Source organism: Daucus carota, chromosome 6 (assembly GCF_001625215.2).
Source record: "Daucus carota subsp. sativus chromosome 6, DH1 v3.0, whole genome shotgun sequence".
Classification (NCBI taxonomy): Eukaryota; Viridiplantae; Streptophyta; class Magnoliopsida; order Apiales; family Apiaceae; genus Daucus; species Daucus carota.
In genome coordinates, this window is record NC_030386.2 from 35,243,041 (window position 1) to 35,258,674 (window position 15,634).

The following is a 15,634-nucleotide window of genomic DNA, read 5'->3' on the forward strand; positions in this document are numbered from 1 at the left end:
GTATAGATTCTTTTTTTAAAGGATTACTACATTTTATTGAATGGAACATTCCCTATTTGTATTCCTTATTATTATTATAATATTATATTCAACTTGTAAGTAGGAGAGAGAAAAAAGAGGGAAAAAGGGAGAAAAAGGAGAGAAATGAATATTTTATTCCTCAAAATAGTATGAGGAATGGTTCCACAATCCTTAAAAAAATGAGGGATGAAGTGGGTATCCTAACTTTTTAAGGGATGATTAGGACTCTGTTGGAATTGTTTTTTATGTCATATTTCTTATATTAATAGCTTATAACACCATATAGGGAAGCTGTTGGAGATGCTCTTAGGCTGTTTGGTTGTTAATTCCTTTTTTTTTTCCCGCTTATAAGAGACTGATCACATTTGATCCGTTCATTATAAGCTAATGTTTAATTATATCCCGTAGTTAATGATTGGCAAAATATTTATTATTAAGAATGTCGATCATGTGCAGAAGCAGTCTTAAGAGTCATTCGGCAAATCTGAACGAGTTATATCTGATTGAATAAAATATCTAAATCAATAAAATATCTGAATGCTGAATAATAAATATCATTTGGGACGTAAATTGTAATAATATCTGAATGGTTTTTATTTCCTAATTTTCTCAATAATTTATTAATTGAACTAAAAAAATTATAATAAATATTTATCAAATAAATAAATAAATAATGAAAGAATCTTTAAATGGTTTCATGCAAATAAGTAATAATTAATTTCTAAATTGTAAAAATATTTTTTGCACACCAATCTGCATCATTAGCATTTCTTTTTTTTTTTCTTCTAAAACTACTCTATGTTAATCTATTATCTAGGTGAATGTACATGATTCTAAAACAGGTACTTCTACGTGGATATACACAACTGAATGGATGAGACAGGAATTTGAGAATGAATCAATCAGCATTAAAAGTTTCGCTCAGCTGTATAAAAACGGGTTACCAAACGAGATGGATTATCTTAATCAGTCATTTAAGTTCATTAAGCTACCATTAAGCACTAAATAAATGGGGCCTTAGCATTAAGCAATCAAATAAATAATAAATTAATTGTTTTTTTTTTTTTTTGAGAAAGAAATTAATTGTTTTGTTGTTATTGGTCCCAGGAGCTCTGTATTTTATATTACTGCCAATATTAGCGGAGAAGAAAAGAGAGCGGGACAAGTTGAAATTTGGGTTTAAACAAAGCAAAATCCACAACTCCAAATTGATCACAAAAACAAATGACAAATGACTGAAAATGACAAAACCCCTACAAATTTGGTAGATGCCTCCAAGGCGATTTCAACTTTCATGGATTGTTTCTCTTCTTTATCTGTTTATTAATTCAATTTTTATACGCACCCACTTATCAGTAAGAATGATCCAATCCGGCATCTCTCCCTCGAGTAAAAACTAAAATTTGAATATTTCCTCAAAAAGGAAAAAAATAAATCAGAATATGAAATATTACCTTGTTTTGCAATCTTATATTCGGATTGAGATCCCACATACAAAGGTCCTAACAGCATCCTTTTTAACTCTTATTTATGTGTGGGAATTAATTTTAATTGTTATTATATGTTCTCTCATGTTTGCTTTAATAACTTGTATTGATTAATCAGAAACGGAAAACAAATCGTAATGATTAATCAGAACACTAATTAGAAAATTTAAAATAATACTTATTTTCCAGCCAAAAAAAATACTTATAATACTTGTTTAATGAAAATGTAACAGTTAGTTATATTCTAAAAACCAAATAATAGAACATCTCGTCAAAATTATTCTAGTGATTTATTTATAAATTCATATATACATATTATCTTCATTCTAGTTATATTTTAGTGATTATTTGAGAGATGCAGGTTGGATTGCTCAAGAAACTATTATTTTCATCTTTAATTTTCAGAATATTTATATTCAGTTAGTTAAACAATCCGAAAACAAAATGGCTGATTATCTAGCTTGTTTATTTGTCTTTCAATCTGGTTGCATTATCCCTCGTCATAGTATTTATAACAAAGATCAATTTGTTATTCCCGGTTCTTTGAGTGGGAATATATAATATCAATATGAATACGAGTTAAATTCCATATAGTCCACATATTTACCGTGGTACCGTAGACCACATATGTTCTGCAACTATAGAATGGCATGAAAACATTGCAAAAGGTATGAAACTTGTTATTTTGTGAAATACATTCTATATATATCACTATTTCATGAAAAATATTGAAAATCATTTATGTTCGACAAGTAGAACACATATGTTCTGTAATATGTAAATATGTTCTGCAAACTTAACATGTTTTGCAGAATAATATGTTTTTTACTATTTAATTTTTAGAATGTTTAGAATTGTCAAAATTTTTAACAAAATAATGATATTTATAGAACATGATTTGCAAAATAACACATTTTGCAATGTTTTTATGTCATTCTATAGTTGTAGAACATACGTGGTCTACGGTACTACAGTAAATATGTGGACTACATGGAACTTTGTTCGTATGAATACCCACAAATGCGGTTCAAATTATATGTAGGTCATCAACCTTCCGAAATTATTATAATTATTTTAGTACTCATCGTGCTGCTTTCTGTAAGTTTGATGATATAAAATCGTATATTGGTGACAACTGACAACTTCTGTGTCAGCGTGCATAAAAAGGAAAAAGAAGGCAATGCGATCATTTTTATCAGTATAAGCCTATAAGGTAGTGCCAGTCTAAAATACCTGGACAGCTGACTAAACAAATAGAAATGGCCTGCAAGCCACTTATTCAATATAATCATAGTGCCAGAATTGCTATGCTCAATCATCTTAGCTAAGTACAAGTACAAGAGGACCCATAAAGATCCAAGAAAACTCCTTTCCTGGTTCTCAAAATCAGTACTAACTACGAAATCTCATCAAGTACACAAATCTGTTCGCAGTTATCATGCTATTATATACATCCATCGAGTGAATATGCAAAATTGAATGCACCTTTGTGAATGTGTAAACTCAACATACCTGAGATTACTCAAAACTCTGTATGCTAATGGGAGCCAACCCCACTGGACCAACGTAATTGTGGTAAGAATGTTTTTGTTGTATCATGACATGGATCATTCGGCTGTGAATTTGGCACCCTTGCAAAACCGAGAGATCCTCTAGATGTTTGCATGTAAGCTTACCGAGATTTCTTTCCCATCTTTGGGTTCTTTAGCATTCGGATACTTTGAGGAGTGACTTCCACTAGTTCATCCTCTTGAATGTACTCTATGCAGTCATCTAAACTATACTCCAAATGGGTGTCAAGAACCACTGCACAGTCCATTAGGGAGATACAAATTATTAGGTGCAACAAGACGAAACTTTGTATTTAACTTCATATACCTATGGTTTTATATAAATGAACGGTAAGGCAGACGTATACCAGAAAAATTGATAAAATATAAAGGAGCTCGGGGTTATTAGTAAGTGTTCAGAAGAAATAATGAACCCGTTATTTTCTGTCCCAAATAGAAGTAAATCACATTCCACCAATGTTACTAAGAGGTTTCTCACCTGTTACTTCTTTATTGGAACGCACATTTGTAGCAGCCTTTTTCTTGCACACGTTCAGTGCTAAGTCACCAGGCCGCTGATGAATGCCAACAATCATACCTTTATACACCTCTGCTCCAGGGCTAATAAACAATTGTCCTCTTTCTTGTGCACTAAATAGAGCATAAGATGTCGTGGTTCCATTCTCAAAAGCAACCTATAACCAATCAATGCTAAACTTCATGGGCAAGAAATGGATTAAAGACCTGAGCTTTCAAACATTCAATCCATACCACGATTTTTGCTAATATATGTACAAAAACTTACCAGTGAACCCTGATCACGTGTAGATATATCACCAGCCCAGGGTCCATAGCTATCAAATATTGTGTTGAGAATTGCTGTGCCTCGGGAAGCCGTCAAAATTGCATTCCTCAGTCCAAGAAGTCCACGAGTTGGTATCTTATATTTAAGCAATGTCGTTCCTTCAGACCTAGTACACAAGTAACAAGCAATCTTTATATAATCTTGCAGATATCATCCTTTCCTTTTTGTAGACAAGTAAAAGGACTGCTTCTTAAAATGAAGGAAATCATGTCCCAAAGAAATACACTAGATTGCAATCTTCAATCAGACATGACAAAAACCATGGATATTTTTTGTTACAATAATATCACAATATCAAACGATGTAATTTTTCTGTCAAAATGCCAAAGAATCAGGCAATGGCCCATATGAAGGCATCAGGCATGTTACTCAAATTCCAGACAAGCATAATGCAATAATCACCATATCACAACCTAGACCTCTTACTGTCTTACTCCCTCTATTTTTTTTATATGTCACTTTTGACTTGGGCACGTATCTTTAGGTGGGTTGACCGGATAGTAAAAATTATTATTTTTTAATTGATTTTTTTTGTGAATTAAAATTTTGATTACATATTTTTATACAGAAAAAGAAAATTTTAAAAATAATACTTTTAACTACCCGATCAAAGCACTTAAAAATATGTGTCAAAAAGTCAAACGTCATATATATTTAAAAAAAGAGGGAGTACATTGTTTCTGGGAAGATATATCTTCACTTGTGTTAAATACATTAGTATCTCCGTTTGCAGTGAGGGATCTACTTCACTTTTACAGTATTAACAATATAGTATGCAATAGACTCTTCAACAAGATAATGCATGTTTTAATTTTGAAAGAATTTGTGCTGTATAAAATTCTCGGTATCGTGATCACTTATGCAGAAGCTAGAAAATAAATTCTTCAATATTTAATTCGACATCTACTATAATGAGAATCCCAAATGAATAAATATTTTGTATAAGCCACATATAGAGAAATTAGTTTTTCCGCATACCCTAGCCCTTGCATATCTAACATCTGGCCTCGTCTTTTTCCAAGAAGCTCAACCACCGAACCCATGTGTGTCTCCGGTACCTCCACAGAGGCTATCTGCAAGTATCCATTAACAGAATCTAATTTCAGAAGCTGCAACTTTTCGAATACTGATACTGTTATATATTTAGATTTGCAAATGCGTCCATAAGTTGGCATCTTCTAGCCAATCCTCAGGCATTTACCACAATACAGATGTAAAAAAGATGCAATTATTTTTTGAAACCCTTGTACATAGTTCTTTAAAGTGAAATCTAGATTTCACTCATCTCAACCACCTATACATACACAAAAAGGTAAGCACAGTTAATACTCTGTAGACTGTAATGGCTCTAAATGCAGTCTATAGTTTTGACAGCAACAGAGCTCTTTTATTTTAAGAAAATTTAGATAAATTTAGAATCGTCTTTACCATGGCTGTATGACACCACTTTCACTGTTGAGGCTATACTACTAAAACTTGATCTAACCCTTGTCCATAGCACTCCTCATAAAAGATAGAACACTAAAATCGATCCAGATTAAGAAGAAAGAAAAGGAATACTATCTAAAGTAAAAAGGAAGAAAAGCTAAAATTTAAATTGCACCTGGCATGCAGTTAAAAATCATGTTCCTATTATTAGAGAAAACCAAATCACCATACTGAAGAAACAGTACAGTGACCACATACATTTTATATTAAAGGAATCAACATATACCCAATCCATCTATTATGCAAACCATAACAATGGGCACTCACCTCATAAGGTTCCAGCAATTTGTCGTTTACTTTTTTGTTGATAACTTTAGGAGGTCCAACCATAAACTCATAATTCTCTCTTCGCCTGAAATTTGTATTACCATGTTAACATGTGTGGAGAATATCATTATGAGTCGAAACCTGAACAAATAAATTGAAGTCGAGAAATTTGAACTCCTTACATGTTCTCTATAAGTATAGTTATATGTAAAGTACCACGTCCACTGACAAGAAATGTATCTGCAGTTTCACCATCTTCAACTTTCATAGCCAAATTTCGTTCAATCTCGCGGTAGAGCCTATCTCTTAGGTTTCTGCTTGTCACATATTTTCCCTACAAAATAACAGAGACCATGTCACTCGAAATCCCTGAAAAGGCCATTATGCTTATTAAGAAAACATAATATATTGGCATCAGCAGAAAACATGCTGTAAACAGACCACAAATATACATGCACAAAGTGCACCTGGACATGGTTTATTAAGTTTCCATTTAAATTCAGAAACATTGGATGAGAGTAACTACTTAAATCGTGCCGGAGGCAAAGTGGCTGCAATCTCTCGTTACAAATTTCACACACACAACACAAGTTGCAAAAAGTGTCAAAGGTAAAACAAGTATAACAAAACAGTGTACATATTATATAAGTATGTATGTGAAGCACAATAAGCAAATAACTGGGAAAACTAGATTAGATAGTACTTGCAAAAAAATGATTATACACAGCAAAACGTGTACCCGTATAATTATTTATTACACACCTCACGGCCTACAAATGGTGACGTATTAATAGAGAAAGCCATCTTCACTGTTGGTTCTTCGACTCTAATGGCAGGTAAGGGCTTTCCAAAAGTCTTATCAGCAATTGTTTCCCCAATCTGAGTATAGAGAACAAGTTTCTTGTCATTAGTTTGTAGAGTAAATTTAGGCTTCTTATATACTGTTCCTTTGTCTAATTAAGAAAGCAAAGTTCACACCTGAATATCATCGATACCACAGACCGCACAGATATCACCAGCTTCCACAGATTCTACAGGAACCCTATAAAATTTCTCATACACGAAAAGTTCACTAACTTTTGAAAACCTGCATGCATCATCTGGGGTGCATACCTACAAGTGCGGAGACAGTTAGAAGAAAATTTTAAAAACAACTGGCTTCTTTAGAACAAGATTTGTGGAAATAATGGCAGAAGCACGTACTTATGCATGAATATATTCAGATAAAAACATGAAACAAAATCAAAGTTTCATATAAAAGAAAGAATATCAGTCTATCTATGACATGCTAGAACAGATTATGACATGTACTTGTCATGTACCCTGATTGATGTTAGATAAGTTAGCATCTGTGTTCATAAAATATGAAATGACACTACAAGTAACAAGCTCTCACAAATACAATGGCTTCCCCGTTTCTGCAAATAAATTTGTTAGTGATTTAAGAAAGTGTCAGGGAAAATTCTTAAATGATTGGTGAACTGCAAATTAAAAAAAAAAAAAAGTTTGCCTATAATATCGATTTCCAGAGAAGAAAAAAATATCACTACAATACTTTTGGTGTTTATTAACCATAAAAGTAATTCTCACAATATTTGTGGCATGTTGATGTGGTGAATTGTAAAGAGTTATTTTTATTTGCTCAACTTAATCTAACTCTCTAGCATAGTGATCAATCTATTCTTGAGAAACTTGGAAAATAAACCTTAAAACCCAAAACTTTTAATGATTCGATAGAAAACAGTAAATGATTAGGGCACATATATTAACATAACACAAGCAAGTGTAGGTGCAGTGCATCTTACCCGCACTTCCATTCCTCTGGTCAGAACTCCTGCATGCAAACGTCCAATAGCAATCCTTCCTTTGTGTTCCTCATATTCAGTATTTGTCGCCTACAATGTTTTTCATAAGTAACTTTCAGCATAAGTTTCCTGTACATAATATTTAATATCACCACTCATTACTGCAACATAGATTGGCAGAGAAAGATATTGTTGTATCAAGGTGTGGAGACATTCTCATTGTTGAACTAAAACTGTCTGCTTTAAGCAGTCAAATGAGGTACTTCCTTTGTGGCAGATAGTTTCTGTTCATGTGCATTAAGAAAAACTAAGCTTTTCCTTATTTTCTTGTTACTATAAAGCTCAAGTTATCTACATGTCAACAACTCAACATGGCTCAAACAGATTATTAATTTTTTTATATGTTTATCAATCCATTTTAATAGAAGAGGTAATTGTGTTTTTGGTACTGACACATCTGTATTTATATAGACTCAGACATATCCCTCAGAAAATCAGAAAAGGGTCAGAAACCATGCTGTAATATGAATGTTAAAAGTGGGTGCAAGAGAGGGCAGGCTCATAAGGGGACTTTTTGGCGGCGGATTGCCAATGTGATTTTATGGTAGAACAGCATATCATGGCCAACAAAGAAGTATGTGAAATATCCTTGATGAGAGACTTGAATAGTATCATGAGCAATGGAAATATATATAATTTACTTAATTGTGGCAAATAAGATTGCATATCCAGAGCGAGTTTAGTCTGAGTTTAGTCTTTCAAGTATAAGCCATCACTTTCAGTGTGGCTAAAAAAGACAAGCTGATCTAGTTTATGGTCTAGCCTTAAAAGATTCTGTGATTAAAAGATCGGGAAAAGCTGAGATCTGCAACGGATTGCATGATGTGGTCGAGGAAGGATCCCCTGTGCCAACACACATGTATTGAATTACTTCAGATCCCTACAAGGTTATAGTCAATTACGAAGTTTAAGTATTATTGGATTCCGGTTTTGCGTGCTTATTTCATATTTAAACTCTTCAGTATAATGGACAAATCTTGATCTTCTCCTTCACCCATAAAATTAGGGTGAAGATCAATCCAAAAAGACAGCAGCTTGTATTTCTTTGATATACTATATTTCATAGCAAAGAATGTTACGACAATAGCAATGATATGACGTAGCTGCGAAAAGATGCAGCACAATTTTCACTTACAAGCATTTGAAGTGCGCCATCTTTGTCAATATGTGGCCCCGGTATGCATCGAATTATGGTCTCAAAAAGAGGTCCGAGATCCTCTGCCAAAGTGTCAGGAACAAGTCCAGCCTTCCCCTTTATACCACTTGCATAAATTACTTGGAAGTCACACTGCATAAACAAATGAAGAATAACTTATATATCCTGATGTACCAGGACACTGAGTACCTGTACAATATGATTATTTTTGAAAAATAAAAATTAACACTTCTGATCACTTTTCTGTAATTAGTAATAATGTATTTTTACCCCTTGCTTGAAAAGCTTTTAAATTTAGAGGCCAATAGTCTGTTATCCTATAAGGCCTAGTATATCAAATAGTAAGAAAGTCTTTAGATAGTAATATTAGACCCATTTTTTATTCTGGACCATTACAGCTTCTCCATGCCTAACATCTATTCAAGTTTCAGCTTTTAATCCATGTGCAGCTTCAGACTGACAGTAATTTAACATGCATACTTTTCTTTGTAAAATCAAGATAATATAGTTGCCACTACCTGCTCATCAGATGCATTAAGTTCAATGAAGAGTTCAAAAGTAGAATTGACAACAAATTCTGGACGAGCAGAGGTTCTGTCGATCTTATTAACTACAACAACAACAGCAAGGCCAAATTCTAGAGCCTTCTTCAAAACAAACCTTGTTTGTGGCATTGGGCCCTCAACAGAGTCGACCTACAAATAAAGCGATGTCAAGTTGTCTGTTAGATGATCATTAAAACAAAAGGATTAAGAATTAATGAATTACTTGTCCAGAAATCAAACAAAAATGGGAAATTTAAAATGACATAACACATTGAGGTGACATTTTATAATGTACACAAGCAATAGGTAAACACCATAAGACGTATATCGTAAGCCTAAAAGATCAACCTAGTAAACTTAATTCAAGAACCTTCTCAAATAATGCAACTGAAATTTTATAAAGACACTATGCTGGCAGGACAGCGCAAACTACTGACAGTTTGTTATAAGCATTGGGATGTGTTATCTATGATATGTAATTATGGTACTAAAAAGCTTTAGTGAGTAAATTAAATGACTGGATTTAGCACTTATAAATTTCTCCAGCATGGTCAAAGACAAAACCAAGGACATTGTTTGGGAAAGACTGCCATTGTGCCACTCTATGGATTCGTAAAATCTACCAAAATACACATAATGAGTATGGGATAACCAGAGACACAGATGAAATTTATCTTGCAAGCAAATATACACAAGTATAAAATGCAATCAAAGTCTACAAAGATGAACTACCAGGACGTCCAGAGCGTTTAGAGCATTACCACTAACAGAACACCCTCCACCATATTTAAGACACGTTCCACCTCTCCACCAAAGTCAGAATGTCCTGGAGTATCGATAATGTTTATTTTTGTATCTTTGTAAGTGATTGACGTGTTTTTGCTTAGTATAGTAATTCCCCTTTCACGCTCAAGATCATTTGAGTCCATTATCCTCTCTTGAACAACTTGGTTGTCACGAAAAACCTGTGGAATATAACAGAGATATAAGCAAATGATCAAACATCAGTTCAATCGCACTTGTCAAAATGCCACAATCATAGATTAATGCCTCAGCGCAAGACATCGGCTAGATTGAGAGCTCTAAAAAATTAAATAAGCATCAGCACAAGCTCTCAATTTTTCTTTGTTTGGTTAGAGAAATAATAACTCTTACTATAAAGTTCAGGGTCACAGATTTTATTGTGTAGTATACTTTCAACGAATAAACTGATTACAAGAGGATAAAGTATTCTTCACCAGTAACTAAAATACGAGACCAATGTTGTAAGTTGTGATGCACCAAGTGCTTCCAAAGACAATCATCAGTTGTACATATAATGCAAATGACAAGGACTTTACATAGCTAATATTATATGTACTTTTCAGTACAATAATTTTCATAGAAACTTATAGGTCTTAGAGAACTATCTATATATTGCAGATGGATCTTGACAGTGTATGGGATATATCACAGATGAATCATATCAGCGACAGTCGTCACATTTAATTTAACTACTACAAGGTAAAACAAAATATTTATATAAGTATTTTCCAAAAGAGTTACTTTTGCTTGCTTCAACATAGAATCCACCAGTGTTGTCTTTCCGTGATCTACATGAGCGACAATTGCAATATTCCTTATGTCGCTTCTCCTCATCAGTTTGCTCCTCCTCTCTAAAGCAGTAAATTAAGTGGTCAGTAAGTAATCCTTTAGTTGTGCTTGGTATACAGGTGTACATAAAACAGTTGAGTAAAAAAACATTATGTATGTATGCAACAGATGTTTACGTCTAGATCACAATTTGAGTAGTAAGCTGTAGGGAACTTTAATCTCAGGATTTACTCATCTAACTCTTGACTAACTTAAATTTCATGGTTTGCTAAAACTGAAAAATATAAAAGTATATATACATTTTGACATGATCACAAGTAAATGCATATATCCAGAAGGGGTATAGCCTACCTCCGTATTCTTTTCCACATATTTATACATATATTTAACCATGTGCAATTGGTTTTTTCTAATCAAATATCTCTTATGGTTGGCTTGACTATCGAATACGCTAGTTCAGCTAGCATCCCAAGTCGTAAATATGTACTTATTACCCAATCATCGGTGCGTTTTCAGTTCCCACCATATTTGAGCTACATAATAAAGGAAACTTGTACCTAGCTAGACAATTCATAATTCTTAGCACACTTTCTTATTTTTCTTGGTCAAGACATTTAAATATTAATATGCAAACTAACAATATCGAAATCAATAAGCCACTCAAAATTTCAATTTTCCCATCAAACAAGAAATTAATATTTCCCCAATACCAGCACTTAAACCTCTATATGCAAAATACATAGTCCCTGTTGTATTAGGATTACAAAAATACTAATTTATCAAGATTATTCGTTTATTGGGTATTCATGTATCGAATTCTACTGTAAATAGTAACAAAAAGAAAGTAAAATAATAATCAAGAACATGTAAAAGATGGGACTACCAGTATTAGCAGCAGCAGCTGCTGCTTCAGTATCCGTGTCAGCAACTTCGGAAACAGAGCATCTAATAGAATTAAAACCTGGGTTTTTACTAGAACAAGAATTGAACAATGGCTTCTTGTTCAAACACAAAGAACGAGCAAACGATTGGGTTTTTACAAATGGGCTAGTGGAATTAAGGCTTCTTGGTCTAATGGGGTTGACACAGAAGGTGGGTTTGATAGAGTTATTAATCCCAATGGCCATCTCCATTTTGCTCACACTCTGAAACACAAGTGCAGAGAGTGGAGAGAAAAGAGATGGTAAAGGAGAGGTTGCAAATGAAAATATGTGCTATATGTAGTGTGTGTGTGTGTACGTTGGTTACAAAGATAATACAAGTAAAGATAATAGAGAGGTGAGATTGGGATTTTGTTTTGTTTTTGATATTTGGTTGGTTGAGTTTTGTGGGTTTATTTTGTGTTGTTGTGAATGGTCTTGTTTTGGTTTTGATTGGGCCAGATGTGGTGTGGCTAAATGCAACCCACAAATCCTAAATCAGACCAGTTGTTATCAAGTTTCAACTTAGCGGTCGTTTGGTTCACGAGATGGTATGGGTTTGGAATCAGGAATCGGGTTAAGCTGGTATGGGGTTGAGGAATCATTCTTCATATCTTGTGTTTGGTTTAGTACTGGAATGAAAATAAATAATTTATGTACTGGAATGAAAATAAATAATTAGTAATAACTAATATTACTAATTAATAGTAAATAAAAATAAATATAACTTATTTCAGATTAAAAAAATATCATATTTAATTTATGTGTTTTTAGATTGTATTTAACTTTATAAATAAAAATGAATTAATAAAAATTTCATTTGATACCTCATACCCCTCTCTCATACCCACCTCCTCCTTAAGGTATCAAATCTGATTCCTGGTGGGTTTGAGGTATGGGTATCAGATTATAAAAATAGACAACCAAATATGGGTTTGCAATCAACAAAACCCATACCTGATACCAGAATCAGATGAACCAAACGACCCCTTACAGGGTTTATTAGTTTAGGCTGGGTGCAAGAAAAAACCCGAGTTGTGATTTACGGTGTTCAGGAATTTAGGCTGGGGCGATAGAAAAACAAATTCAAATCGAAAAATGAGAATTGAAAAATCGAACCGTTAGAAACGGGTTCAATTTCGGTTCTGGTTAATGTCAAAACTGAACCGCAAACAACAGAATTGATTATTAAAATAAATAATTAAATATTTTATTATGTTAAATATATTTGTAATTAATAAATATATATTAAATATAACAACTTATTTTCTCTCAAAAAAATATAGTAATTTAATTTCCGATTGGTACTCAAAAAATTTGGTGGGATGGAGGGAGTATCCGCTAAATGTGAAGTATCTTTGTAATTATCGAGTGTGGTGGATGGTCCAACTAAACTACCTACTCTATCGGTCCACTTAATCGCCAAATTCTCTTACCCCCAACTCTAATATCTTGAAATTGATCTGTATCTTTCTTAATGACGACTTAACCCTATATCTTATGCATTATCAGAGTAATCAGAATTATGCTCAACCATACGCCCATTGGCTAATGTGTGCAACAGACCAACAATATATATTACTCCAAGCGTACGCAATAAGACCGGGATTCCAAGCTTAACAAGTCAATACTTCAGAAAAAATTAGATAAGGTGAGAGTCATCAAATTAGTATTTAGCACTAATTAAATATAAATATACATTTTTTAATTCTGCAGAAAAATTATGGAAAATATCTTATGTGTCCATCACTAAATGATCAATGTGACACTGCATCTTTCACTATATCTAATTGGCTGATTGACTTGCTAATCGCTTTCCCCTCTTTAAACTTTCTTTTTCTGATTAAAATATGCATGAATGACAAATTTGACTCTATATTATGCACTCATCATACCAAAACCACTCCTTAACCTTAATCTTAACTCAATCCAAAAGCACCTCACATTTCCACAATTAAGCATCTTCTTTCCAAACAACATTTGAAACCAAACACTATGTCTTTAGCTAGTCACATATTAACTACCACAACCACTACTCATGAAAACCTAGACCATGGAAGTAGTCAAGAACAGAACCCTAGGTTTAGAGACATCCATGCTCTAGCCTCACCTCATCCTCCTCCAGCCAGCCGACAAGCGTGGGACACAAGTAGCCTTGATGGCGGCTCCGTCGAGACGAATGTGTACTCCACCATGAGTAGAGAGTTCAATGCATTAGTTGTTGGAGGGTCTACAACAGGAAACAATGGCAGTGAGGCTGATCATCATAGTATTTTCATGGGAATGATAGGAGAGGAGGAGGAGATGAACCCTTTGGCTATTGTGCCGGATAGTAGTCATCATGTGGATCCTCAGTCGTCTCCTTGGAGGCCTGGTGGTAGAGGGGGGAGTGTTGGTCTAGTGAATGGTGGTGAGGATCATGTGTCAGTGCATGGAGTGAAGAAAGGGGAAGTTGAGATGAAGATACTTGCATGGCAAAATGCTAAGATTGCCAAGATTACTAACAGGTTTAAGCGCGAGGATGCGATTATTAAGGGCTGGGAAGGTGAGCAGATTCAGAAGTCAAGTTCTCGGATGAAGAAAGTTGAGGTATGTTACAAAGTCAATTTCCGTGAAAATTAAGTTTTCTTGCAATTTTTGTCTGTCAGACTCCAGTTATATTTTTTATTCACCTTAAAGTACATCTTAAACGTCAAAATGACAAAATTCTTGAAAGACGGGGTTTTCTTGATGTTATGATGATCTATTCAGGACTCCAGAGTTATATTTTTCGTTCATCTTAAAATATGTCTTAAAGGTCAAAATGACAAAATTCTTTAAAGACGGGTTTTTTGATGTTATGATGATTGTATTCTGGACACGTACTCGTGTTTAATGCATTATGTCGAAATGATGTAGAGGAAGCTGGAGGAAAAGAGAGCAAGAGCACAGGAGAAGATGGAGAATGAGATAGCAAAGGCACACAGAAAAGCAGAGGAAAGGAAGGCTTCAGCAGAGGCCAGGAGAGGAACAAAAGTGGCCAAGGTCTTTGAAATTGCACATTTGATGAAAGCTATGGGAAGAGCACCACCCAAGCGCTCATTTTAATTAGGACTAGTTAATTATTATTTTTCAGTATAATTATTCATAAGCAACACAAAGTACTAATGTAAGACTAGTAGGCTAGTCACTGGTGTGTGCTTTATATTTGTGGTCTCCCTTCACCTTTTTAATTGAGGGTACGCCCCTATGTTTGTGTGTTTCACTGTTTGCTACTTGTGAGAGAGTGTGTTCGATTTTAGATGCTTGGTTAGCACTAGATTTGTTGGCTTACGAGGGGAAAATGTTATTTCCTGAGTAACAAAATATGAAAAAGATTAAATTATTCTTGTATTAAATTTTTCAAGTACTGTTTATTATGTATGCAGGAGACGGTCTGTCTTTTCATTCAGTTTTTACTCCGAAAATAACAAAAATGTTTTGGATATAATATGTTTTAGGGGAATTATCTTATATATTATTTTTTCAATCTTATTTTCAAAAATACTACCTTATCCAATCTTATTTTCAAATCTCTAAAATATTTTCAAAAATACTACCTTTTTGAAAATATTTTCCAAAAATACGGTGGTTGCATATGCAACCATATATGCAACTACAAATCATGATTTCAAGTTTCAGTTTTCAAATGTCATTTTCGACCTCATCATTGGAGTCGATATATATATATATATATATATATATATATATATATATATATATATATATATATATATATATATATATATATATATATATATATATATAGATTCCAAATATGAGGTCGAAAATGACATTTGAAAACTGGAACTCGAAATCAGGAATTCAGTTGCATATATAGTTGCATATGGTTGTATTC

General features: G+C 33.5%; 2 protein-coding genes across 2 annotated transcripts; one reads left to right on the plus strand and one right to left on the minus strand.

Annotated features, from left to right (window-relative positions):
- Nucleotides 1-2,754: 2,754 nt before the first annotated feature.
- On the minus strand, nt 2,755-12,167 carry LOC108227721 (putative elongation factor TypA-like SVR3, chloroplastic). The gene is made up of 14 exons (XM_064079548.1): nt 11,721-12,167; nt 10,790-10,899; nt 10,006-10,209; nt 9,218-9,394; nt 8,679-8,831; nt 7,484-7,573; nt 6,657-6,791; nt 6,441-6,557; nt 5,861-6,012; nt 5,679-5,763; nt 4,902-4,996; nt 3,864-4,029; nt 3,558-3,753; nt 2,755-3,314 (listed from the first exon to the last, which is right to left on the minus strand). The coding sequence occupies exons 1-14, from the start codon at nt 11,968-11,970 to the stop codon at nt 3,181-3,183; spliced, it is 2,064 nt and encodes a 687-aa protein (XP_063935618.1). The 5' UTR covers nt 11,971-12,167; the 3' UTR covers nt 2,755-3,180.
- Nucleotides 12,168-13,648: 1,481 nt separating this feature from the next.
- LOC108226799 (remorin 4.1) lies at nt 13,649-14,996 on the plus strand. Its single transcript, XM_017401792.2, has 2 exons — nt 13,649-14,346; nt 14,656-14,996. Exons 1-2 carry the CDS (start codon nt 13,753-13,755, stop codon nt 14,842-14,844), a joined length of 783 nt encoding a protein of 260 aa, XP_017257281.1. The 5' UTR covers nt 13,649-13,752; the 3' UTR covers nt 14,845-14,996.
- The last annotated feature ends 638 nt before the right edge of the window (nt 14,997-15,634 follow it).

Coding starts and splice junctions, on each gene's coding strand:
- LOC108227721 (XM_064079548.1), bottom strand. CDS start 11,970: ATGGAGATGGCCATTGGGATTAATAACTCTATCAAACCCACCTTCTGT. Junction 4,030..4,901: donor TTAGATATGCAAGGGCTAGG/GTATGCGGAAAA, acceptor CTTGTGTACTAG/GTCTGAAGGAACGACATTGC. Junction 3,315..3,557: donor TTCCAATAAAGAAGTAACAG/GTGAGAAACCTC, acceptor TGGACTGTGCAG/TGGTTCTTGACACCCATTTG.
- LOC108226799 (XM_017401792.2), top strand. CDS start 13,753: ATGTCTTTAGCTAGTCACATATTAACTACCACAACCACTACTCATGAA. Junction 14,347..14,655: donor CTCGGATGAAGAAAGTTGAG/GTATGTTACAAA, acceptor GAAATGATGTAG/AGGAAGCTGGAGGAAAAGAG.